This window comes from Remersonia thermophila, chromosome 5, assembly GCF_042764415.1.
Source record: "Remersonia thermophila strain ATCC 22073 chromosome 5, whole genome shotgun sequence".
Classification (NCBI taxonomy): Eukaryota; Fungi; Ascomycota; class Sordariomycetes; order Sordariales; family Chaetomiaceae; genus Remersonia; species Remersonia thermophila.
Window position 1 is genome coordinate 1815367 of NC_092221.1, and position 22614 is coordinate 1837980.

The 22614-nt window shown below is 61.1% G+C and overlaps 7 protein-coding genes across 7 annotated transcripts; 5 read left to right on the forward strand and 2 right to left on the reverse strand.

The window, feature by feature from the left end:
- Nucleotides 1–1986: 1986 nt before the first annotated feature.
- On the forward strand, nt 1987–2815 carry VTJ83DRAFT_5713 (uncharacterized protein; the record flags this gene model as incomplete). Its single annotated transcript, XM_071012344.1, has 2 exons — nt 1987–2013; nt 2165–2815. 2 exons carry the CDS (start codon nt 1987–1989, stop codon nt 2813–2815), a joined length of 678 nt encoding a protein of 225 aa, XP_070865088.1.
- A 1533-nt stretch (nt 2816–4348) lies between these two features.
- On the forward strand, nt 4349–7988 carry VTJ83DRAFT_5714 (uncharacterized protein; the record flags this gene model as incomplete). The annotated part of the gene is made up of 5 exons (XM_071012345.1): nt 4349–5075; nt 5156–5406; nt 5484–6062; nt 6128–6668; nt 6748–7988. The coding sequence occupies 5 exons, from the start codon at nt 4349–4351 to the stop codon at nt 7986–7988; spliced, it is 3339 nt and encodes a 1112-aa protein (XP_070865089.1).
- Nucleotides 7989–9508: 1520 nt separating this feature from the next.
- On the forward strand, nt 9509–10737 carry VTJ83DRAFT_5715 (uncharacterized protein; the record flags this gene model as incomplete). Its single annotated transcript, XM_071012346.1, has 2 exons — nt 9509–9918; nt 9981–10737. 2 exons carry the CDS (start codon nt 9509–9511, stop codon nt 10735–10737), a joined length of 1167 nt encoding a protein of 388 aa, XP_070865090.1.
- Nucleotides 10738–11117: 380 nt separating this feature from the next.
- On the reverse strand, nt 11118–11921 carry VTJ83DRAFT_5716 (uncharacterized protein; the record flags this gene model as incomplete). The annotated part of the gene is made up of 2 exons (XM_071012347.1): nt 11118–11571; nt 11686–11921. The coding sequence occupies 2 exons, from the start codon at nt 11919–11921 to the stop codon at nt 11118–11120; spliced, it is 690 nt and encodes a 229-aa protein (XP_070865091.1).
- A 1513-nt stretch (nt 11922–13434) lies between these two features.
- VTJ83DRAFT_5717 (uncharacterized protein) lies at nt 13435–14518 on the forward strand (the record flags this gene model as incomplete). The annotated part of the gene is made up of 2 exons (XM_071012348.1): nt 13435–13648; nt 13806–14518. 2 exons carry the CDS (start codon nt 13435–13437, stop codon nt 14516–14518), a joined length of 927 nt encoding a protein of 308 aa, XP_070865092.1.
- A 1803-nt stretch (nt 14519–16321) lies between these two features.
- VTJ83DRAFT_5718 (uncharacterized protein) lies at nt 16322–17182 on the reverse strand (the record flags this gene model as incomplete). Its single annotated transcript, XM_071012349.1, has 1 exon — nt 16322–17182. The coding sequence occupies one exon, from the start codon at nt 17180–17182 to the stop codon at nt 16322–16324; it is 861 nt and encodes a 286-aa protein (XP_070865093.1).
- A 4611-nt stretch (nt 17183–21793) lies between these two features.
- Nucleotides 21794–22381, forward strand: VTJ83DRAFT_5719 (uncharacterized protein; the record flags this gene model as incomplete). The annotated part of the gene is made up of 3 exons (XM_071012350.1): nt 21794–21818; nt 22076–22241; nt 22330–22381. 3 exons carry the CDS (start codon nt 21794–21796, stop codon nt 22379–22381), a joined length of 243 nt encoding a protein of 80 aa, XP_070865094.1.
- Between the last annotated feature and the right edge of the window lie 233 nt (nt 22382–22614).

Consider the following 22614-nt stretch of genomic DNA (forward strand, 5'->3'; position numbering starts at 1 on the left):
GTGGCGGTCGAATGCTGAGCTCGCTGTGACATCGGCCCCCCCAACGCGATCTGAGGGCCCTGTCGAGCTGAGCAGACCCGACTGATCGGCAGCGATACCCGATTCATCGATCCACCACACGTTGCTTGGTCACAGCCCGCCCCCTACCACCGAATCTCCCGGAATCTTGGCCCATGACCGGGGTCAAGACTGCGGTGAGGGTCTTCCAACCGTCATAGGCTGGCGCTCAAAGCCAAGGTACTGCGTAGGCTGTGGATGTGCCTATGTAAGTGAGCATGTGAGAGCGATTGAGCGAGCGAGAGAGACGTGGGAGCTCTGCATCGGGGGAGGATGGCGAAGGCCAAAATGCAAGGTCTGGCTTCTCCAAGTCGGCATCGCCATTCTGTATGGACGAACCGCACGGCAGCCGGCGAGCGATCCGCGACACGATCCGGATTCCTGGTAACGGGTCTCGTTGCAGCACATTGCGGTTGAAGGGCCAAGACGAAACGCCGATGGCTGCAACTAGCACAAGTGACCAACCGGCAGTGCTGAAGCCAAGACTCAAAGGCCGTTGAAGCCCGCATCTTGATCTCGGGCTCTACCGAGCATGGGATGGCGCATCCCTGCGGGCGTCGGCGTCGGCGTCACCGTGTGTCGCCAGTCAGAGACATCTCCGGCCTCCCCCCCTTCCCCCCCCCCCCCCCCCCCCCCCGCCTTTCCTATCGGGCGCTGTTTCGTCCTTGATGGAATGCTCACTGTCCAACCATCACAGCTGAATCGCATGCCTCGACACGCTGAATACTCTGTGATGGATGGTCCAACAGTTTTTTTGGGGGGAGGGGGGAGGGGGAAAACCGCCACTCCAAACCATCCCCATCCCCCCCCCCCCCCCCGGCCCCCCGGCCGGCCCCTTGTCTCCGGTGTTCGGATTCCCAGAGAAACCGTCTTGACTTACGGTGACATCCGGGCCCTTGGCCCCGGATCCTTGCCTACCCGCTGTCACTCGAGGCCGTCACCCATCAGCCTTGGACATAGGCCAAATCGTGCTCGGGAGGCCCACGCTCTCCGGGGACGGGTGGACGGTGGCAGGGTCGCAGGCCGGACAGACCAACTGAGAGAGAGGCATTGGGGGGAGAGACACGGGGCCGAACCTGTCGGCCATGGTTAGCTTGTCAAGGGTAATGAACAAGAGTCACTCTTGGCCCTTCTTTGGCATAGCTGGGGTCTTTCGGGATCTCCAAACAAGCACCCCCCCCCCCTCCCCCTTCCCCTCCTCTCCGCTCCCCTCCCCTCCGCTCCCCTCCCCGCCCCCCCCGGGGGAGGCTCCCACATCCCGGTAGTACCGATCGCCGTCTGCCCCTGTACCCGGGTTGTGAGCTGGCCCATGTGCCGAACGGGAGCTTCCGGATGTCCCGCAGGCGCGTCTCCACGCCCGGTTCGTCGGAGGGTTCAGCTGGACACTGCAAGATACAGCGCTCGTCCCTCAGACAGGGACCGGCCAGGTGGACCAGAGCATGTGCTCGACGAGACGATGGCGCAAACATCGCGAGGATGAACCCCGAGGCCCTATACTAATAAGAGCTTGACTGCAACCCCGACGTCCCTCCTGGCCTGCGTGTTGCGTGCTGCGTGCTGCCTGCTCCCTGCGTGCGTGCGTGCGTGCGTCTGCGTGTTTGCGTGTGTTGGCTGTCTCAACGTCGCGGTGCCTGCCTCGGACTCGCCCTGTTCTTGGTGTCCTATCGGAGCTCAGCTAGGCGCTCTGTTGTTGGACCCAATCCGCCCGCTCGACGACTTGTTTGTCGGGGGCCTCGCCCGCTGGGCCTTTTGCTTTGGCAAATCTCGTCCGCTCCCGCACCCTCGGATTTCCCGGCCGGCTCCGTCCCTCCGCTTCCTCTTGGTTCGCCGGATAGCAACATCCAGCAGGCTCTCCGGAAGCGCCGCCATTGACACGTCGACACGCCCCAAGCAGCAGCCGCCCCCCTCCGCCGCAAGCGCTTCACCGCCATGGAACAACCCCAGGCAGGACCCGAGGTAGGTAGAGCTCCGGCTCCTCGTCGGCTTTCCGGCCCGCCGCCTTCTCCCGTTCCTCGTGTTCCTTCCCCCGCCCCTCTTCGCCGTCCTCCTCGTCATGGTCGCCTGCTAACGGCTTCGACCCTCCCTCCCTCCCTCCCTCCCTCCCCAGCCATTCCAGAACGGCGATTTCGACTTGTTCGACTGGTACCCCCACTTCCAGTCCTGCGTCCGCTACTTCCTCGAGTACGCCCAGTTCAGCGGCCCCATCCAAGCCCTCGCCGCGTACCTCAACATCCAGCTGCCCTTCCAGCGCGCGGGCCTCGCCGGCGGCGCCGTCATACCCGGCATCCCCATCCTGCCTCTGGCCTCGGGCCCCGCGGCGGCGGCGGCGGCGGCGGCGGCGGCGTGCGGCCACGTCAGCCTGCAGCCGTACATCCGCCGGCTCGTCGTGACGGGCTACGACACCCCCGCGGTGCTGTACGGGTTCTTTGGCGACGACTGGCGGCTCGGCGTGGGCCCGCTGCACGAGCAGGAGCGGCGGAACTACATGTTTGCGGCCAAGAGCGGGTCGTGGCTCGAGGTTTGGCGGGCCTACGGGGAGGTTGGCGGCTGCGGCGGGACGGCGGGGCTAGGAGGAGTCGGGGTGGGAGTAGGAGGAGGAAGCGGCGTCGGCGGCGGCAGCGGCCTTGGGGGGCTGGGGGTCGGGTGCCGTCCGGACGAGACGGTCCCGTTTCTCAAGCCGTTGAGGGACCCGACCGAGGAGGAGATCAGGATCGCCGAGGCGAGGTGGAGCGAGTGGTTGGCCATGCAGGATTGGTGAGTTCTTTTTTGGGTATTGATTTTGTTTTGTTTCTTGGTCGCCTTCTCGATACCCAGCCCTCCCCCCCTTTTTTTTCCCTCTTCTCTGTCGTCGGCGTTCGGCCTTTGGCTTTCGACATGATAGGGAGGCTCTCTCGTCGACGACAGAGAAAAGGCAAGGGGACGAGGACGGTCCCGGGTCTGTTTCTCCATGCTTGGGGGGAAACCACTGACATCGAGGCGATATCTCTAGGATGATTGGGCCCAACATTCCCGGGCAATACTAAGGCAGGACAATCAGGACAATTCCCGGCATGGTTGGACCGAGGGCTCCCGGTCCAAGGGAGTCGTTGCCATGGGGAAAGGGGGTCGCCAGAAGGTGCGCCGGTCAAGAACCGAACGCCGCACGACCGTGATTCCATGTCATGGGGGTCGGAACTGGTGAGGGGCTGTGGCCATGTCTGTCTGTTCTGTAAGTTGGGTACCTATCTTTGTGGGAGGAATGTCGTTTGGTCAATGAGAACAACGAGAACAGTCTTGTCTTTGTTGGTTGCGGTTCGTGGTGGCATACTGGGATTGGCATCTGATCTGGGAGTTGGGAACCGGCGTTTTTTTTTTTTTTTTTTCTTTTTTTCTTTTTTTCTTTTCTTTTCTTTTTTTTTTTTTTTTTTGCCGCTAGCACTTTTCTAGTGTCATCCAGGCTTGGCCCTCTTTTTTAATAATGATTCTTGTCATGTTTCCCCTGGTGTGTCCAAGTTCATTGTCAACGTTTCTTTTGTGATTTCGATGCAAAACGTCCCCCTTTATGGTGTGGTATTGTAGGTAGGTAGGTACTAGCGGGCCTTCGTTCCCCAAGGAAGGCCGGGTGACCTATGCCTGTGCCTATGCCACGGATGCCATCGTCCGGCTACCTACTACCTACTACGTACACAGTATGGTTGTACTATATGTAGAGGGGTGGTGGTGGTATACACAGTACTATACTATACGCAGTAGTACCTTGGACAAGCATACAAGTTTGGCTTAGCTGTACTGTACGGTAACTCACTACGACGCTTGTACATACGGTGCACCTTACCGGTAGTGTACTAGTGAGTTGCTTGGCATCCATCCGCCTGCGTTACGGGGGAACCCTGATGATCCTTGTCCCCCGTCCCGTCCCCGTCGCGAACCTGGAAAGTCCCGTCTCCCCCAGACGCGACCCCCCCACCACTGGCCACTCACCACTGGCCACTCACCACTGGCCACTCACTGGCTCGGCCGTTGGAATCGCGACTTCAACGCTCCAAAGCTTCCCCCTCCCCGTCAGTCTCCAGTCTCAGGTTGGCTTGATGGGATGACGTTGGGATGACGGCAGGCCATCTTTAGATGTCTCTTTTTTCTTCCTTTTGATTTTTATCCCCTTGGGTCCTCTCCCATGGCCACCATGTAATACTTCCTCGGTTTTCCATCCACCTCCATCACTTGCACATCCTTGATATCGTTTTCAACCGATCCGCCTTCTACCACGGCTTCGCCAAAAGCAGACCAGCATCCAACCGCATACGCCCGCGCCATGTCCAATCCCTCCTCTCACGCCGCGCCGCTGCCCACCGCGGCCGCTGCCGTCGCTGCATGGGCCAAGTTCGTCGCCCGTGCTCTCCAGAAGCGCCTCGACCCGGACCGCTTCGCCGCCCTCGTTCCCGTCCACTTCTCGGAGCACCCCGCCCTGCCCCCCGTCGTCGTCGCCGACATCCTCCTCCGCCCGACCCCCGATGCCCACGAGACCCTCGACTCCCGCGCCGTTCAGTACCTGACGGTCCTGCTGGACCAGCGGCTCGTCGACCTGCCAGCCGTGCTGCGGGCGCTGTACAAGTACTCGTCGGCGCATGCCCGCGCGCCGCCGCGTCCCGACGAGCTCGAGGGTGCCGCCGCCGACAAGGACAATGCGGATGCCAAGAAGAAAGGGAAGGGCAAGCAGGCACAGAAGCAACAGCAGCAGATCTTGCGATGGAGGAACTCGTACAACGGGGAGGTGGCCGTGCTGGTGAGGCTCGCGCCCATGCTGACCAAGGGCGCGGCGCGCCTGGCGCCCCGGCATGCGGTCCAGATGCTCAAGGTGCTGGAGCGCTGGATGGTGCTGCTCGTCGAGGCCGCCGCCGCCATCTCCCGCGAGGCGTTTGGCGCGCTGGGCATGGTCAAGGACGACACGGAGCGGGCGCGCGGCGCCCTCGCCAGGTTTCTCGTTGCCGTCGGCGAGAACCCGACGGTGCTGGCGACGTTGGCCAGGCCGGAATGCAAGGGTAGGTTGAGAGCCCTCCTCCCCCCCCCCGGTGGGTAACGAGGAAGCGAGCAGACGCTGACGCCGGACCCGTCGCGATAGGCATCTGCAAGGCGCTCAACGATGCCTTGCAGTCGTTCCTCCCGCTGGAGATGCAGCGAGCCCCCGAGGTCACGGCCCGGCTGGAGCGGTTCCGGACCGAGACGCTGGCGAAAAACCTGCCCGCGAGCAAGAAGGAGCCTGCCGAAACCGCCAACCTCGTGGAGAACCTCGCCGCCCCCGACAGCGTCCAGGTTCCTGACGGTCCTATCGTGAACTCGAGGGCCGGTCTTTATATCTACTTGAGCGCCGCGGTAAGCACGCGAAACCGCTTTTTTTTTTTTTTCCTTTTTTTTTTCCTTCTCCAGACCTGGCGTCTGACGAACCCTAGCTCGTGGGGCGACCCATGCTCGACGACGACGCCTTGTTCGCATACCTACGCAACAGATATCAGCACGATGTGCAGACGGCCGCGGTGCAGCTCATCCTCGCCTCCTTTGACCTCCTCGCCAACGCCGTGTTCCGCAACGAGGGCCCCAGGACGGGCCACCTGCTCAAGTCCTTCGTGGTCAACAAGGTTCCCCTGATCCTCGTCTCCCTGTCCGGCATGTCGTCCATGTACCCGTTCAACGCGGAGCACTGCATCACGCAAGCGCTGAACCAGGTCGATCCCAACGTGTTCCCGACGCTCTCGGGCCTCTTTGACATGTCAAACACCAGCTCGTCCTTCCAAGACTCGGTCCGCCAGGACTTTTGCTTCGCGTGCCAGCTCCACGGGCTTCTCTCCGAGGCCACCGTCGAGAGCTTGGTCGGCGACATAACGTGGCAGACGCTGCCGGACGAGGGCCGCTACAAGAAGGACGAGCTGGTGGCGGCCTGCCTGCAGGACAGCCACCGGGCGCAGAAGCTCATCGCCGAGCTCGAAAACATGAACGGGAACGTGGGCGCCGTGGCCCAAGCGCTCGTCGAGGTACGATGGGGGATGGTTGGGCGGGAAGCGGGCGGGACGAACGGGTGCTGACCGCCCCTCTACAGATCATCGCCAGCCTCTGCCGGGACAAGGAGACCATGACCCTCAAGCCGCTCTGCAGCCAGCTGGCCGCCAAGCCCCTGTCTCTCGACGTGCTGCTGCTCTTTGAGCGGCCCCACAAGATCCTGCAGCCGCTGTGGGAGCTCCTCGACGGCTGGACCGGCTACGAAGAGGACCAGGGCGAGTACCAGCCCGTCTTTGAAGAGTTTGGGTCCATCCTGCTCCTGCTGCTGGCCATCGTCTACCGGTACGGCCTGTCCGCCGAAGATCTCGGCATCCGGTCGCCGACGTCCTTCGTGGGCCGGCTCCTCAACGGAGGCGATCTCTGGAAGCCCCAAGAGGAGCTCACCGAGCACGAGAACGCGCACCTGAGCGGGTGGGTGCTCGGGCTCTTCAACACCGAGGCCGGCGGCCTGGGGGACGACCTTATGGCGTCGTGCCCCCCGCAGGACTTTTACCTGCTCATGCCCACCCTGTTCCACCAGATCGTGGTGGCCATGCACACGGGGCACCTGACGGACGAGGTGCTCAAGGGCGGCCTGGAGTGTAAGTGGGATGCGACCCTTGTTCTGCCGCCCGCCAGGGCCGGGCGGGCCGAGCCGGAAGGGCTAACGCTGGAAAACAGATCTTGTCGGCGTGCTTCTCTTGCCGTCCATGGTCCCCGCGCTGCTCCACATCTCGAACCGCCTGTTTGTGGCAGGCCCTCTGCAGCCCGTCATCGTCAAGGTGCTGCAGCACATCATCCTCCCCTCCTCCATCTCCGAAGAGGCATCCACCATGCTCTCGGCGGTGCTCAACATCGTGGCGAAACCCCTCGACTCGGCCCTCCGCTACTACCAGCGGCAGGACCCGCAATGCCAGGAAATCGAGCCCCTGCTGCGCGCCATCCGCGACAACGTGGCCCTCTCCCGCCGCACCGGCGCCGCCGACCACAACGAGCTCGAAGCCTGGGGCAGCATGCAGATCACCAGCGCCGGCGCCACGCACGTGGGCATGTCCGCCGCGGTGCGCCACGCGGTCCAAAACCTCGTCCAGTGGGCCCACGGCCCCTCCCTCAACGGCATGCCCGCGGCCTACACCCACCGCCAGACCCTCGCCGCCACCCAGCTCCTCGGCGGCCCGCGCCACCTCGCCGCCCTCCTCGACGAGCTCAAGACCTTCCACGGCACCCCGCACGAGGGCGTCGCCTACGACGTCGTCACCGCCATCCTGTGCGCGCCCGACGTCCGCAGCGGCGAGGACCTCTCCGCCGCCGCCTCGGCGCCTCCCGACGGCGGCGAGCCCCGCCCCCCGCCGCCGCCGCCGCCGCCGCCCCGCCGCGCCGGCTCCCCGCCTTCCCTGCGCCAGTTCCTCAAGTGGGAGGCCGAAGACTGGGCGCGCACGCGCCGCTCCGACCCCCTCCTCGCCGACACGGCGGTGCGCCTTCACCGCCGCGTCGAGGCGCAAGCGGCGCCTCCCGCCGGGCCGGCCGACGTGGATGCCGCCGCCGCCGCCGTGGCGGCCGCGGCGGCCATGCTGCAGCCGGAGCTGGCGGGCGCGCTGGGCGGCGACGTGGCGCTGAACGACGCGATCGCCGCGGCCGTTTCGGCGGGGGAGCACGGGGACGGCATGGTGCTGGACGCGGCGGATTTGGGGACGCTTGGAGAGGAGATGAGCGCTGCGGGGGGTGCGCCGGGCGGCGGCGGGAGCGCCGGTGCCGGCGCCGGTGGTGGCGGCACCGGCACCGGCACCGGCACCGGCACCGGCACCGGCAGCGGGGGCGTAGGAGGAGGGGACGGGGGGGACGGGAGCATCTTTGGCGGGCTGGGAGGGGCCGGGGAGTTTTCGGCGGATTTTGCGTCCTGGGAGATGGACCTCGAAGGGTAAACAAACCCCTCTGGAGCGAGCGGGCGTTGATGTTGGATTGGGGGGGATGGATGTGAAGAAAGTGGAGAATAATGGCCGAACGTCCCAGAGGGGTTTGTTTGTTTTGGTTGTTATTGTTGTTGTTCAGTTTCGGGGGGGGGTTGGTGGGGTTGGTTGTCCCGGGTCATGGGTCTTTTTTTCGAGGATACAACGATTTTGCGTCGAGTTTGGGAAGTCGGTCTTGGGAATGCTTCGTACGGTGTGGTATCGTGACGCTGACGTTGTCCAAGAGTTGTTCTGTTGGAATCCCTGCTCTGTATCTCTCCCACGAGTTGGGACGGGGTACGTGCAGAGGTTCTCCGTCATGCAAGGGGGGCGGGGCTGATGCGATCCCGTGGCTGGACCGAACTCCCCCCATGAGGATGTGCCACATCAAGGAAGGATATTCCTTCACATCTTCACAAACGCGCTGACGGACCTCCCAACCTCGGAGGCTGCATGGGAGATGCCAAGGATCTCACGGAGGCTCCAAAGTCTGCACATGGGACGGGCTCTGCACACCGAAAGTGGTGGCTTCTTTGTTTCTCCTCTTCGTCTTCCGGGATCCTTGGGGTCTTGGGATGGATGGGCCGTTTGCTCCTAGGACCATGGGAGACCCTCCAAGGATTCCAAGCTCGCATCGTTCCCTGCTCCGCTACCGCACGCATGCCTCCATCGTCGTTTGAAGCAAGCCGCGCGATTTTCCAAGCTCTACCCTCCAGCCGGCTTGGAGCGATGGACACTTCCAAGTCTTTCGCGCCCTCTACGAGGGGGTCATGGCTGATGGCGTTCGTCCATACCCTGGCAGGAGTAGGTACAATACCAAGGCTGTTCTCGCTCTCGAACGGCCCAAAAAGGCTCCATTCGCATCCGGTTGAGTTAGGGCCAGTCGTTTTTTTATTTCTCATCCATGGGCCTGTGATTGGCCTCGGAACCACATTCTCGATCGTCCTCGGTCCTCCAGATGACGTCGGACGTCGAAGATCCGAGGGACATGACTTGGACTCTGGCCAAGACGACGACTCGGAGCAGGGAACCCTGGGTCGGACCACCCCAAACGTCTCAGCCCTACACGCGGTACAGCATCTCAACCTTGTCTCACTCGAAGGGCCATCGACGATACCGATGCTGGCCTGACCTGTTGCCAAGTATGCGATGGCATGTTTGGATCCCCAAGGCTCCAGGGCTAGGTAGGTGGGTGGTCACAAGGGCTGGCTGAGGGGGGGCCCAGCCAAGTCAGGAGAGCGCCGAAAGGCGCACCGCGGAGGTCGGCCTTTGGGTTCTCTCTGCCCTCCCGGGTATTTCTCCCGCGGAAACCACCCGGGCTGCTTTTCTCTGTGAGGATCCGAGCCTCATCTTGCTGTTCTCGCCGAGGTGTTGGACGCCGCAGACAAGAAGAAGAAGAAGAAGAAGAGTTAGGCGGCGTTCTGGGCAGCTCTTAGAAACTCCTCCAGCCGCCCCCCCCCCCCCCCCCCGTTGTTGAGAACGACAACACGCCCAACATGAGGCCGACGCTGGGCTATGCAGCCTTTGGCTGTGCCTTAGGCCTCGCCAACGCCAACGCCCTGCCGCAGGACACCCTTTACAGCAAGGCGGCGCTACCGCGCTACACCGGCAATGTCGCCATCTTTGCGAAACCGGCGGCGCCGGCCGTGACGGAGCCGCCGCCCGTCGACGGCGTCAGGAGGCGTCTTCTCAACCCGCGCCAAACAAGGGATGTATGCGGCTACGTCAATGCCGACACCGACAGCGAAATCTACTGCCCCGAGGGGTACACGTGCTACTTTGATGCGGTTCGAAGGCACGGCCTCTGCTGCTCCACGTCCGACATCAGCTGCCCGGTCCCGACGGTATGCATGGACTTTACCGAGAGCGAAGCCTGGTCCAGCACGACCGGCGTCGCTCTGTGGTGGTATGCCGCTGCCCCTTCTGCAGCCATGTCTCCGAGAACCTCGGCTCACGTCCTGCCTGCAGCGCTTCCACGAGCAGCCCGCTTTGCGTCCCGTATGTCTTCCAGGACGCCGACCATCTCGGCTACACCTGGTGGGGGTGCGACAGCGTCGAGGCTACGAGGGTGGTCTGGGCCGCCGCGACAAACCCCCCTCCCCCCGACCCCAGCCCCGCATCGGACTCGGCTCCGGTTGGCGCCATCGTCGGCGGCGTTGTCGGCGGCGTCGCCCTCCTCGCCGCCGTCGCTCTGGCTGCCTGGTGCATCATGCACCGCAAGAAAAAGAAGGCGGCCGCTCGGGAGCGCGAGGAGAAGCACCGCCATGGCGAGCTGCCACAGCAGCGGCCCCGAGCCCAAGACCCCGCCTTCCTTCCGGACGCCGCCGCGTCCCCCGGGGCCGCGGCGGCGGCGTACAACCAGCGGCCGAGCATCGCGAAATCCCCCGGGACGCCCGGCCCGTCCCCGACGTTTGGGTATGTTCCGTCGTCGCCGGGCGGCGGCGTGGAGCATCACGAGTTTTTCGCTCCTGCAGGCCTGGGCGTTGCGGGCGGGCCTCGATCCCCTCCTCCGTGGCCCCCGGCCCAGGCCTCGCCGGGATATCAGTGGCCCCAGCAGCCACCGTATCCTCCGCCTCCGGACCAGCAAGGCTATGGATTTCAGCAATCACAATCACAATCACAGCACCAGCCCCAGCCCCAGCACCAACCCCAGCACCAACCCCAGCCAACCGCCGAGCTGTCGGCAGAGAAGGATGGCGGAGAGGCGAGGGAGCTTCCGGCTTGATGGCGGAGAAGGGGAACGGATGCAAAGGTGCAGGCAAAGGCCGCGGGAAAAAAAAAGAGGGATGTCAGGGGTCGACTGGTTGGGTGCGCGACGGGGAACGAGATTGTGACCTAGTCAGGATGAAGATGCTTCGCTGGCCTGCGCTGTTTGTAATAATAACCAAGCCCGTAAAACACATCGTGATGAATGACGGCGTTTGAGGATGCGGTTCTGGGACCCGATGCGTCGTCGGGATCGTGAGCTGCAAAGGCCGGTGTTCCACGAAGCCTCTCCTCCCCTCCCTCCTTTCTCTCTCCTCCGCCCGACCAGCACGGCGCTGAGAAGGCTTGCATTCCCCATCCCGTTCATCGGGGCTCTTCTTTCCCGATGATCCCACCCCCTCAACGGCTCCCCTCCCCCTCCCCGTCCCCCTCCAAAGCCTTCTTCACCAAGGCCTTCGCCCCCTCCCCTAGCTCCAGCCCCAGCGCAAGCTTCCTCCCCTCCTCGCTCATCTTCCCCCACGTCTTGCGCAGGATCCCCACCATCTTGTCCTCGTCCACGTCCTCGCGCCCCGCGAACCACGACTCGAGCTGGTCGTCCAGGAACACGAGGCACGCCGCGTCCTCGAGCGCCTGCGCCTCCGGGTCCGGGTTCGCCCCCGCGAGCCCTTCCTTGCGGACGAGCGCCGCCACGCGCGCGATCTCCTCGGCGCCGAGGGGCGGGGCGATCGCGCCCGACGAGGAGGCGCCGGCGAGGAGCTCGGCCACGAGCGACGCGCCCTGGGACTTTTGGCGCGCCCGCCAGAGGAGGTAGCCGGAGCGGGTGGCCGGGTAGTTGGATCGAGGGATTTCCCACCTATGGGCGTCGGGAGGAGCGGGAGGATGTCAATCATCGGAGCAACGAGGCGGGGAAGAGATATATACGGATGGTCTTTGGGTTCAAACCGTCCCCTCCCCCCCTTCCACTTACCGACGAAAGTGCTGGGCGCGGCAGGCCAGCTGAAGTGCAGGAGAGGCGTCGGGCTTGCGGATCGCCAGCCAGTGCGTCATCTTTTGCGCATAGTCGAGCTCGAAGGGGACCGGGTCGGCGCCTCCGTCGTTGCCCTTGCTGGGCGCCGGCCGGGGGTCTTGGGCATGGGCCTCGTCGATAAGACGGAGGGCCGTGGTGTAGTTGTCTGGGAGCGGCGGAAGAGAGGCCTGGGACATGATTTTGTGTGCGTGTGTGTGTGTGTGTGTATTCGTGTGCGTGTTGACGACAAGTGGTTACGGGTGGTAGTGAGACGTGAGATGAGACAGGTTGAGTGTGAGTGAGGTTGGAGTACTTCAGTGAAATGGGGACCTAAGAAGTGGACTTGGCTGCTGAGTCAGCAGGCTACCAATAACATATTGCCTATGTACTGTGGTATACTAGTGTAGTTACATACAAACCGTCGCATGACTCGTGAGAGCTCTTTTGTTTTCGTAACCGTGTGCCAAAAAAGGGGGTTCATATGCATTAGACTTGCTTGGCTGAGTAACTTGACGTGGCTGAACTTCAGAATCGTACCCTACCATCATCTGCTGCTTTATAGCTAATGAGCCCCGGATGCTGTCTTCCTCCGAAAGGGCAGCCTTGGGTCTCGTCGTGTGGCGCTTGAACGTGCCGACGTCGCTGGCTCTCGGGGCTGTCGCGTGGGGGTCACATCGCCGGCCTCACTCCGCCACCATGCCTCTTTGGCTGGGTAGCAGAGACTCAACCGTAATGTTTCGGGCCCGTTTCTACATGGTTTGTTTGGTTGATGGATTGTTCGGTGCTCGTATCCAGAGACCCGTGAAACCTTTCAGAGAGCTGACCTCGACGGCTCCACGCGTGCCGTATCTGCTTGTCATAGCCATTTACCGTCTTCATGGGACACTCAATGCACCAAAGACTATGCAACGGCGTCGGCGTGACATGAGACAATGTGTTGATGGTTCGGTAAGATAGAGTAGCCAGTATGATATGTAAGGGTCCCCGTGATAGTCCTACGGTGGCATGAGTATATGGACTTTCACGAGTTGTGCTCCTCCTGCTTTCAGGCACAGAAAAGGGCCGCGACCGAATCTTCATGGCCAGGCGCCGCCGGATAAAGAGGGTGACGACGGGAGCCCAAAGAGCGGGGCTGGCCGGCATGAGCAGCATGTGGGAGAAGCCGGGTGTTGATTCTTCATTACGGAGCCGGCATGGGGAGACGAATTGGGTGAAAAAGGAAAAGAGAGGGTGCTGCTTGTTGAGTGAAGTCAGGAACAGGCCTAGAATCCTCAGCCTTGGAGAGGCAATGAACGGGAGTTTTCTACCACACACTCCCACACTCCTCCCCCCTCTCCCCCCTTCCCCCCCTCCCGCTAAACCTTCCCATCCTCGTTCTCTTCTCCCTGTTGGCGTAGAAACCAAACCTGGAAGCAACGGACATTTGTCGATGTACCTTGACTAGGTTGGAGAGGTGGAAAGAGCTGGCTGAGAATCATCATATGTAGACGGGCCAGTGCCCCTTGGTAGGTAACCCAGAAGCGCCGCGACATTGATCACCGACAAAAGATACTGCGCCTTGCCATTCTCCTTCCTAGCATCCATCCCTTGGTCCTCTTCTTCTGTTTACCGCCGCCCTTTTCTTAACGCAGCATTGATTGAGAAAGCAATCTTTCACCCTCACCCTCACTTTTGGAGTCTCCTGGATAAGTTCGACGACAAAATACCACCATGTCGGTCCAGTTCCCCTCGTCGCCGGAAACCCGGTGGTCGGCCAACGGCCAAGCCAGGACGCGGCAGTGGATGTGCTGCCAATACGGCCGGCGCAACGTCTACTCGCCTTGGGCCTCGGCTTGCACCGAGCTCCTTGCCAACATTCCAGAGTTCCGCCGCCGTTACGATTGCTTTCACGACCGGTGCATGCGCTGTGTTTGGAAATGGTCATGTATGTTGCTACGCTCTCATCCCAACCGCTGTCTCGGTTCCCTTCTTTCGGCCATGGCAGAGCCGCCTGTAGCATTAACGCGAGACCTTCTCTCTTCCACCAGATCACCCCCCACCGGACGAGAGCACCCCAACCCCGGGCATACACCTCGAAGCAGTCATGGACGACGAGAGCGAAGATGAGGGATACGAGTCTTCTGAGGCACCCTCCAAAGAACCCGTCCTCCTCGACCGGGGACAAGACTTCATGGCTCCAATGCTGATCAACATGGCAACTCGGCCCTCAGATACGTCAGGCACCTCGCCGCTGGTATCTTCGAGCTCCGTGGTCCACAATGAAGGGGCATCAGACAGCACTTTTGATCCCACGCTGGAAGCCGTCCAACAGCACATCTTTGACTGTCTTATGCAACGGGAGGAGGAGAGAAGGAGCCACCAAAAAGGCCAGCACCGCCGCAACAGCATCACAAACACCAGTAACAGCTACCACCGCAACAGCAACAACGGCAGCGGCAACAGCAACAGCAGCAGCAGCAGCAGCAGCAGCAATAGCAGCACCATCGACCACCAAGACGACCACCACGCCGCTTCCAACAACGCCAACACCAACGCCAGCGCAGAGACAAGCCCTTCAGGAAGTGATGCCAACAATGCTCGGGACCACCACCTGAGCATGAGCTACGCCGAAGCCGCCGCCTCAGTCATCCGCCGCAAGCTCAGCCTCTCCATTCCGACGTCTGTGGCAGCTGCCGCGGGGGCGGCTGTTGCCGTGGCCGCGGCAGCGGTGGCCGGCGGCAGCGGCCTGACCCGCCGGGGAAAACGGGGCTCGAGGCATCCTTCTAGGTCTATCGGCGGGGCGTGGTTCGCTTGAGTTGGCGTGTGTTGGGGATGGTGCAAGTTCGCTGGGGACGAGAAGGACGCTGGTACATGGTTTAGTTGAGGGGTGGTTCAAGGAGCGAGGATGGCCCGCCGTTATTCTTGCTTCGTTGTCGTAGACTGGATGCCCGGATTCAGGGGCAGGGTGGGATGGGGACTCGAGTGGGTGGATACGGCGGGAAGGGAGCCGGAATGCGATTATGCACGCATCCAACTCACGTCGGGGGGTAGAAGGGGGTACACCTCGCCGGAGGAAGCGAGGCCGGAGACAAAGCACCAGATGCGCAGTACAACTCATGTTCTAGGGTCCATAATGCGTACCTCAAGCCAACGTATGGACCTTGACACTCGGCTGTCCCTGTCGACGACTCGGCCCCTCCATCCGTTCAACGAGAGGAGCAGATACTCACATAGGGGTAGCGAAAGAAGAAACAGCAGACATTAAATACGAACAAAGCGTGTGGGGCTGCAATCTTTGTCTCGGGATGGTTCAACAGACGTTGTCCCGCAATCGAAGGCCGGCCTGTGGCTGTGGTGTCCATGAGAGACGGAATCGAGACCGACGCAGGATTATGATCACCCTTCTGCTTCTGCTCGTCCCGCGCACGAGCCGGGTTGGGAAGTCGGCTTTTTTTTTTGGGAGGGGTGTTTTAGGATTGTTGTTCTGGTCATTGCTATTCTCTTTCTTTCTTTCCTTTCTTTTTTTGTCCTATTTATCAACTCTTCTGGATCCATCATTCGCCGCTTGCATTACGCAGTACTATAATATTACACATGTGGTGGTTTGTTTACCGACTTCAGGGGTTGGGTCGTCCCATCTGGGGGGGAGGGGTTAGGGTTAAGCATGCAGACTTCCTCTGCCCTTCGGCACACGCTCCGCCCGCCGTATCAGGCAGGATGCCGTTCCTCGCCGGATCGAGACATGGGGACGCCAAAGGGGGATTCGATCCGAGTCGCCACGGCGTAGATTCATCGGCAATGTGCCGTGATGCACCGCTCCTTCATTGTTTCGAGCCCGCCTGCTCGTTGTGCTGCATCCTCCTCCTGGTTGGTCTGGTTCAGGCGCGTCCCGGTCGATGGCAGCATCAGCAATGTGCCCTCCCGCGTCAACTGCATAACTAACCACTGTGTAGACGGCGAGAGCACCAAAGGCGAGGAAAACATCGGGTGCGAGGGCGGGAAACGACATAGGCAAGGAAATCAGACAACATCCATGTGGTATGCACACCGCTCAGCCATCTTCTAAGGCACACCTACTCCTCCGTTCTCCTTCCAAGCCAGCAAGCCAGTGTATTTTGTATTTTTCCGCTTGCCCCCTCAAAAAGAAGCAGTAATACTATGTAACACCTCTCAAAGCACCAACTCCCCCCCCACCGCTGCAGAATAAACCGTCGCCTTTGCTGTTTGACGTTCCGGGTATCATGTGAAGAAACAAAATGAAGACAGATAATTACAAAGATCAGTCCTTTCAAACTAGAAAGAACACAGAACACAGAATGGCAGGTATGGAGGCGGATGGACCTGAAAAAAACAAGGTCAGGTCTGTTCCGGGTTTGATATGTACAAAGCCCTCTGTGCGGTCGTTGGCGCGGATGGGACCACCGAGAATGGACGTCTGAAATCGCTCATGTCTTGGGGTTCAGATGCTAGGAGAGCATGGACGAGCCCGGGTGAGAGCTGTCGACGGCTTCCAAGGCAGGGGCATGCAAAAGAGAGCTGTGCTTCGGGCGAGTGGGCATCATCAAATGCCGGCCGAAAGCTCCAACGGTAGATACGACTTCGGTTCGATCGGTCCGTGCTATATCATGCCCGGCGGCGCGCTGTCGATGGGCTGCTGCTGGCTTCGCGGTGTTCCCTGTGCTCCCGAGCCTGAGCCCTCCGCCCTGCTCCGCGGCGTGGTATTGGACGAGTTGAGACCTCGCCTCATCATCTTGCCCAAAACCGTGACCAGCTCGCAGGCGTCGTTGAACATGTCGTTGTCGATGCCCTCGGTGGCCTCGTACACCTCGGTGATGGTGTCCTTGGCGACCTTCCGGCTGGCTTCAGCGTCGTGTACGCACTCGTAGAGGAAGGCGGCGTATTCGGTCTTGACCGACAAACGGAGCGAGTGGGAACCCCACAGCAGCTCGTCGGCTAGGCGCACGGCCTCGCGGAAGTACTGGTGGGCCTCGGGAAGGTAGTCGCCTGGCTTCATGAGGAACGCCGTGGGCGGCATAGGGCCGAATCCGGGCGGTGGATTTACGGCTCCTCCCCGGGACGAGGAGAGATCACCACCCACGGCGCTTTGCCCTTGGAGGGCGAGGCCCATGGTAGTGACGGGCGGGTTGTTGTGGAAGAGGACAAAGATGTGGTAAAAGGAGGCGCGCAGCTTGTAGGCCAGCACCTTGAGCACGTCGTAGTTGCCAACCATGGGCAGAACGTACTGCTGCAGCAACACCAGGCCTTCCCGCGACAGCCATATTATGTGGCATGCGAGGTCCCGGGCGGCGGTTGATTGCGCATCTTGGGGGCGAATCCTCCGAGCCTTGATGAGCTGGTTCGAGAGGTTGATGGAGAGGCCGAGGATGCGAAACAGGACCGAGGCGAGGAGAGGGTTCTCGGGCTCGACGGCCTTGGCGAGCTTGCCGAGGAACTTTTGGTCGACCTCGGAGGACGCCATGAGAACGGCGAAGACAGGAGAGAAGGAGGAGGTTCAGGATGGTCAATCGGGCAGACCAGCCACCGTACGTGGTAAGCCTGGCCGCCCAAACGGCAAAGGCGATCGGAACGAACGAATGCTGGTCGGTTTGCTCGCGCGCTGCATCAGGGCCGCATCGAGCTCAGATGGCGGGTTCGGGGCTGAGGGTCGGGAAGGAAGCAGGTTCTTGGGGCGTGGCAGAATCGCGCCTTGGTTGCGTAACAAGGCTGCTGCTGCTGCTGGCTGTCAGCTGGGCCGGCGACTTGGGCCATTGGGGGATGACTGACCAATGGATGGTACAGGGGAGCAAGGTGTCGGAAGAGGGTTTGCGCAAGGCGAGCGGCGAGGCGAGGACGAATCAGCAGCAGCTGTCGGGAGACGGCGGTCGAGACAGGGATGGGACCGGAAGGGAATCGAGGCGCAGGATCAGAGGTGGTGAGGCCGCAGAAGGTGACGTATGTAGAGCATGGCGGCGACGTCGTGGTGCGGGCGAGTGCTTGGTAAGGGACAAAAGCTGGCTTAGGCGAGGAGGCTGGTGTCGCTTTTTTGGGTCTCGTTGAGGATGAAACATGCGCCGCCGCCTGCTTTCCCCGGATTTCCGCAGCCCAAACAGAAGTTCTGGAAGGGCGCCGGGAAACGCGCAAAGGCGAAACCGCCCCAAGCAACCAAGGATCGGCCGGGGAGTCCCTTACTGCTTTTTATGCCAAAAGGATAAAAGGATCGCAGCGAAGAGATCTGACGCAGCGGGTGCCGTGAAGCCAAGCTCCGACGGAGCTCCCTAAGACGGCCTGGGGCTGGGCGCAAGCGAAAGTGGTGGAGCTTGCGGCGTCGGCCAGACTGCCGGCCTGAACCCCGTTAACGATTCCAGCGCGCGCGAGTGGGTCAGGTCAGATGGCCGACGCTGGGCATGGCGGGAGCCGGGGGTCGGGAGGCGAGGCTTGATTGAGCAAAAAATAAAAAAAGAACCAGCGCGATGTGTTTGGAGGCCGTGATATGGGGTATCCGGAGCACCTCTAAATTGGCACAAGATGTGAACGACAACAACAACAACAACAACAGCAGCAGCAGCGGCAGCGGCAGCAATTCGCCAGAGGGACGCGCGGGCGCGGCAGACGCGCCGGGGCTCAGAGACCCGAGGCCGTCTTCAAGGGGCTGCAGAAGCAAAGGCCAGGGCCGCAGCGAGGGTCCTCCTGCGTGGGACGCGCGATCCGGTGGAGCCAATGGGCCGGGAACGAGCGAGGCTGATGCCAGAGGGTTAGAAGCAATCCACAGTCGTCAAAATGTAAACAGTGGGTCGGCAAGGAGCGGCCGAGGCGAGTCGTGTGGGCGGGCTAAGGCTAGCTGGCGGGTCTGATGATACAGACGCACAATGCAAGGCAGAACAGAGATGCAGCGAGCGGACGCGGGCTCGGGACTCGAGGCCGAGCTGCGAGGGGGATGAGGGACGACAACGATGACGCCATGGAACGATGGGACCGGAGGCCTATGGGTCCTGACCCCTTGGCCAGGCCTAGCATGTGTACATGCATAGGGACGCGGAGGAGGAGGAGGAGGAGGAGGAGGAGGGGGACGATGACGACCGACGACGAGGAAAAGGCTGTTGGAAGGACGTGCAGATGGCGAGCTGCAAGGTGAGTTGGCACTCTGTGCCCTCAATCACGGGGATGCAAGCCTCACGCCCCCACGGCCCCACCCGGGCGGGGACGCCAGGGGAGGCTGCAGATGCACCAGAAACTCTGGAAGGGCCAAGGTTGCTGATCAGGAAAGGAGGAGGGTGGAGGTGGAGCTGGAGGAGGACGGGGAAGCTGGGATCAAGCTGGAAACTTGGAAGAGCTGGTGGAACTGGTGGACAAAAGAGTGGACCTGGCGAGGTACCTACTATTACGCAGTATACTGTGTAATGTACCAACCTTGGGCGATTGCAATGACGGGGATGACGACCTGAAGATGGGATGGAACGGGACGGGACGAGAGAGGAGGAAGGAAGGAAGGAAGGAAGCACATTCCCATTTCTTTGGATTCGAACCTCCCTTCGCCAAACAACGGGACAGAGAGAGGAAGGCGCGGCCTCAGCAGCGATGACGCACGAGCCTTTTCCGGAATGAGCGAGGTTCCCGTCCGCTCTGTGGCTCTGTGGCGCCTCCCCCAACCCCGAAAAGAGTCCCGCGGATCGCTGATCATCAACGTGGGTGCGATTTCCCTTTCGCCTTTTTTCTCCATCCCGCCCGCAAGCTGGAACTGCTGCATCCCCCCGGTTAGGGCTCGGCCTGGTTTCACTGTTTCCCCAGCCATCGCCATTTTCAGAATGCGCCATTTGGCTGCCAACTGGTGACGGCGCGCATGGGCCAAGATCGCCCACGGCCCCGGCCTTGGGATCTGCGGCCACCCTTCTACCATACCATCACGACGCCGCGGCCGGCTCTGATGACCCAACAGGCGGCCTCTCCCCGCGGTTTTCCAACGCGAGCCGCCGCGCCCGCGTCGTCGAAACAAATCAAAACAAACAAAAACAACAAACTGGCGGTGAGAGGGGCCCTCCAAGCCGGCGGATGCCGGCGCCGGGCGGATTCTTGCACCGCCCGCGAGTGGTTTGCGGTTTACATACTGTCGGGTGTACATGAGACGTCACGCCCGCCCACTGAACGACACGGAGCGACACGGAGCGACGCGGAGCGACGGGAAATCACCAACCTGCGCGCCAGCCAATATTGCGCATCGATAGCGGTGGATACGCAGGCAAACGTGCGCGCGCCAGCGCCTCCAGCCGCAGCAGCCTCAATAGATAGCCTCATCCGTGGGGCCAACTCCAGCTCTGTGCGGCATGACCTGCCCTTCGCCAGCAGCGAGCGAGCTGCCTGAAATGACGTCCCCGCCGTCCGTGAGACATGAACGCCAACATTGACCGAAGCGCACGCTTCCCGTTGTGCTCATCAGTCGCCCGCCCCTGGGCGCAGTTACACACAGCTTTTCATGTGCGCTCATCCAGGCCAGCCCTACAGCCGTTCGCAGCGGGCGCTGCGTCGTCTGTATGTCTGTCTCGGCAGCCTCCCAAAGAGGAGAGAGGCTCGGGAATCCCACTGTCAACCCTCCATCCACCACGTGCGAGGGCGGTCACATACACCGCATTCCCGCTCTCGTATTTCGCCGTCCTCCGTAACATGCAAGGTACACGCATCCACAATGTTGGTGAGGGGTGAAATCGCTCAAATGGCCACGGTACGTAGATCCAACAAGGTAGGTCGGGGGCACCGCCACCTCGGGATGTTGTGCAGCACCGCCCGGACGACGCCCAACGTTTGTCTCGGAAGCCGCCTTTCCTGTGAGGCCCATAACTACTGCGTACTATACTTGCAAAAAAGAAAAAAAAAAATCACCAACCAACGATTTACTCCTCGGGGACCTTCGGCACAGAAAGGTAAGGCACCCTAGGTTCTCACGTCTTGCCATCGCGACGAGGATTCCTGTTCGAAAAGAGAAGCCCCCCCAACAGCCGATCCCCCTTTGCGTCTCTCGCTGCGTCTCCCGGTGTCGTCGACGGCATTGGAAAGTACGTGTGTCACATTCATAAAAGCTCATGCCCCTGTCTCTGCCACGATCACGCCGCACAAGCAAAAGGCCGGTGTGGACCCCTGGCCCGTTGGGGCCCGCCCGTGTGTCGGAGTCTCACACAATCATGTGCCCTGTGCTGTGTATGTACGCAGTACGTACTCTGTAGACGGTCGCCAGCCCCAGTGCCGGTGCCGGTGCCGGGGCCGGTGCGCGGATGAGTGGTGGCAGGCGAGGAGGAGGGAGCCAGGGAATGAATGCACCGCGAGGGTCAGGCTGGGTGTGGCGAGGTTGCTGCAGCATGCCATGGCCAAAGATCCGAACTCTTAGCGAAGAGGTGAGGTAATACAGCAGAAGAAAGGGGGGGGGGGGGGAAGTACTGTGTACACAGGAGTTCATGGTCGGACGGGTAGACAAAGCGGACAGGCAACTCGACGGAGAACTCCTCCGCCACCACCACCAGCAACACCGCCAACACCGCCAACACTACCTAGGGTAGCCGTGGCCTCGGGCTGCAGAAGCGAGGCGAGGCTGACCTCAGGCTGCCCTACCTGACCTCTGCACCCTCACCTACTCAGCAGGGCACCATCATCTCTGCCATGGCATACCATTGGCCCACTGAGACACCGCGTGTGTCCCGTGTGCCCTCCCTTCTTGTGTGCTGTGATCAATCATCTGTTGGGTCACGTTTGACGTTTGTAGGGCAAGGCAGAAGGATGAATAGGGACCTGCTCCGAGTATAAGTATGCGCCGTCTCCATGAAGCTCGTAATCCAGGGGAATAGAAAAGAACGACGGCTTCTCAACCTAGATCTGGCTCAGTAATCTCATCATAATTCCTTTTTTTTTTGTGTGTTTTCCCTCTCATGCTCAAGCTCTCCTCGGTTATTCCCGAAGCATATCGGAGAACCCAGAAACCACATCCTAATCCCCCCCTCCCCCAACCTTGCATCGAGACTGTACTACTATTACATACCGAAACGGACCAAAGCCAAGCGTATTTGAATCATAAGCAACCGGGTTCCTTGCCGAGTCCAAGGCCGTCAAGATGTGTCGTTACTATGCCCATAATCGTATGTTGGTTTCACCCCGATCCTTCTCTCTTCTCTCTCTATTCTGAACTCTGTTGCACAACTCTCATGTGCGTGCTCCGTGTTACAACGTAGCATGGACGCAGCCCCATCCTCGTCGCCCCCCCCCAAGCAAAACCTACCCCTTATCCAACCTTCCCCTCTTCCACCAAAGCTCTCCCTATCCAAGTATCCAAGTATTATCTCAGGAACTCTCTCAACTGACAGACCGCCCCCCCCCCCCACCCCTCCCTTTCCAGACACGTGCACCCACACGACGCTCTCCTTCGCCGCCTTTTGCGACCCGGCCTCGATGATCCAGAACCCCTGCAACGAACGCCAAATATGGCAGACGCTTGACGTCGACGAGCCGTGTGAGACCTGCCGTGCGGCGGCCGCTGCTTCTTCCACCAGGCGCAGGCGATGGTAGCATCATTGTTTTTTTTTTTTTTTTTTTTTTTTTTGACGAGTTGGGGGCTTTGGTCTTTTGCTCTCTCTTGTTGTATTCTTCGAGGCGTCGGCGTGGCGAAGGCCGCCCGAGCCTTGATTTCCGGGAATGGGCATGAGCCATGGTCTCGTTGCCTTCACCATCTGTTCTTGAGCCTCTGTTGCTTTTTTTTCTTGTCTTTTCGTCAGCATTGATAGATTTCCTTCTTCTTTTCTTTTTCTTTTCCAGAGGGGCAAGAAGAAAGACGGAGAAAGGGTCTCGCGACCCGGCATAAGATGGCTCTTATATCTAGCATAGCAACTGGCTGGTTGGGGGGGATATCGCTCTCGGGCAGAACGAACGGAGAAGGGG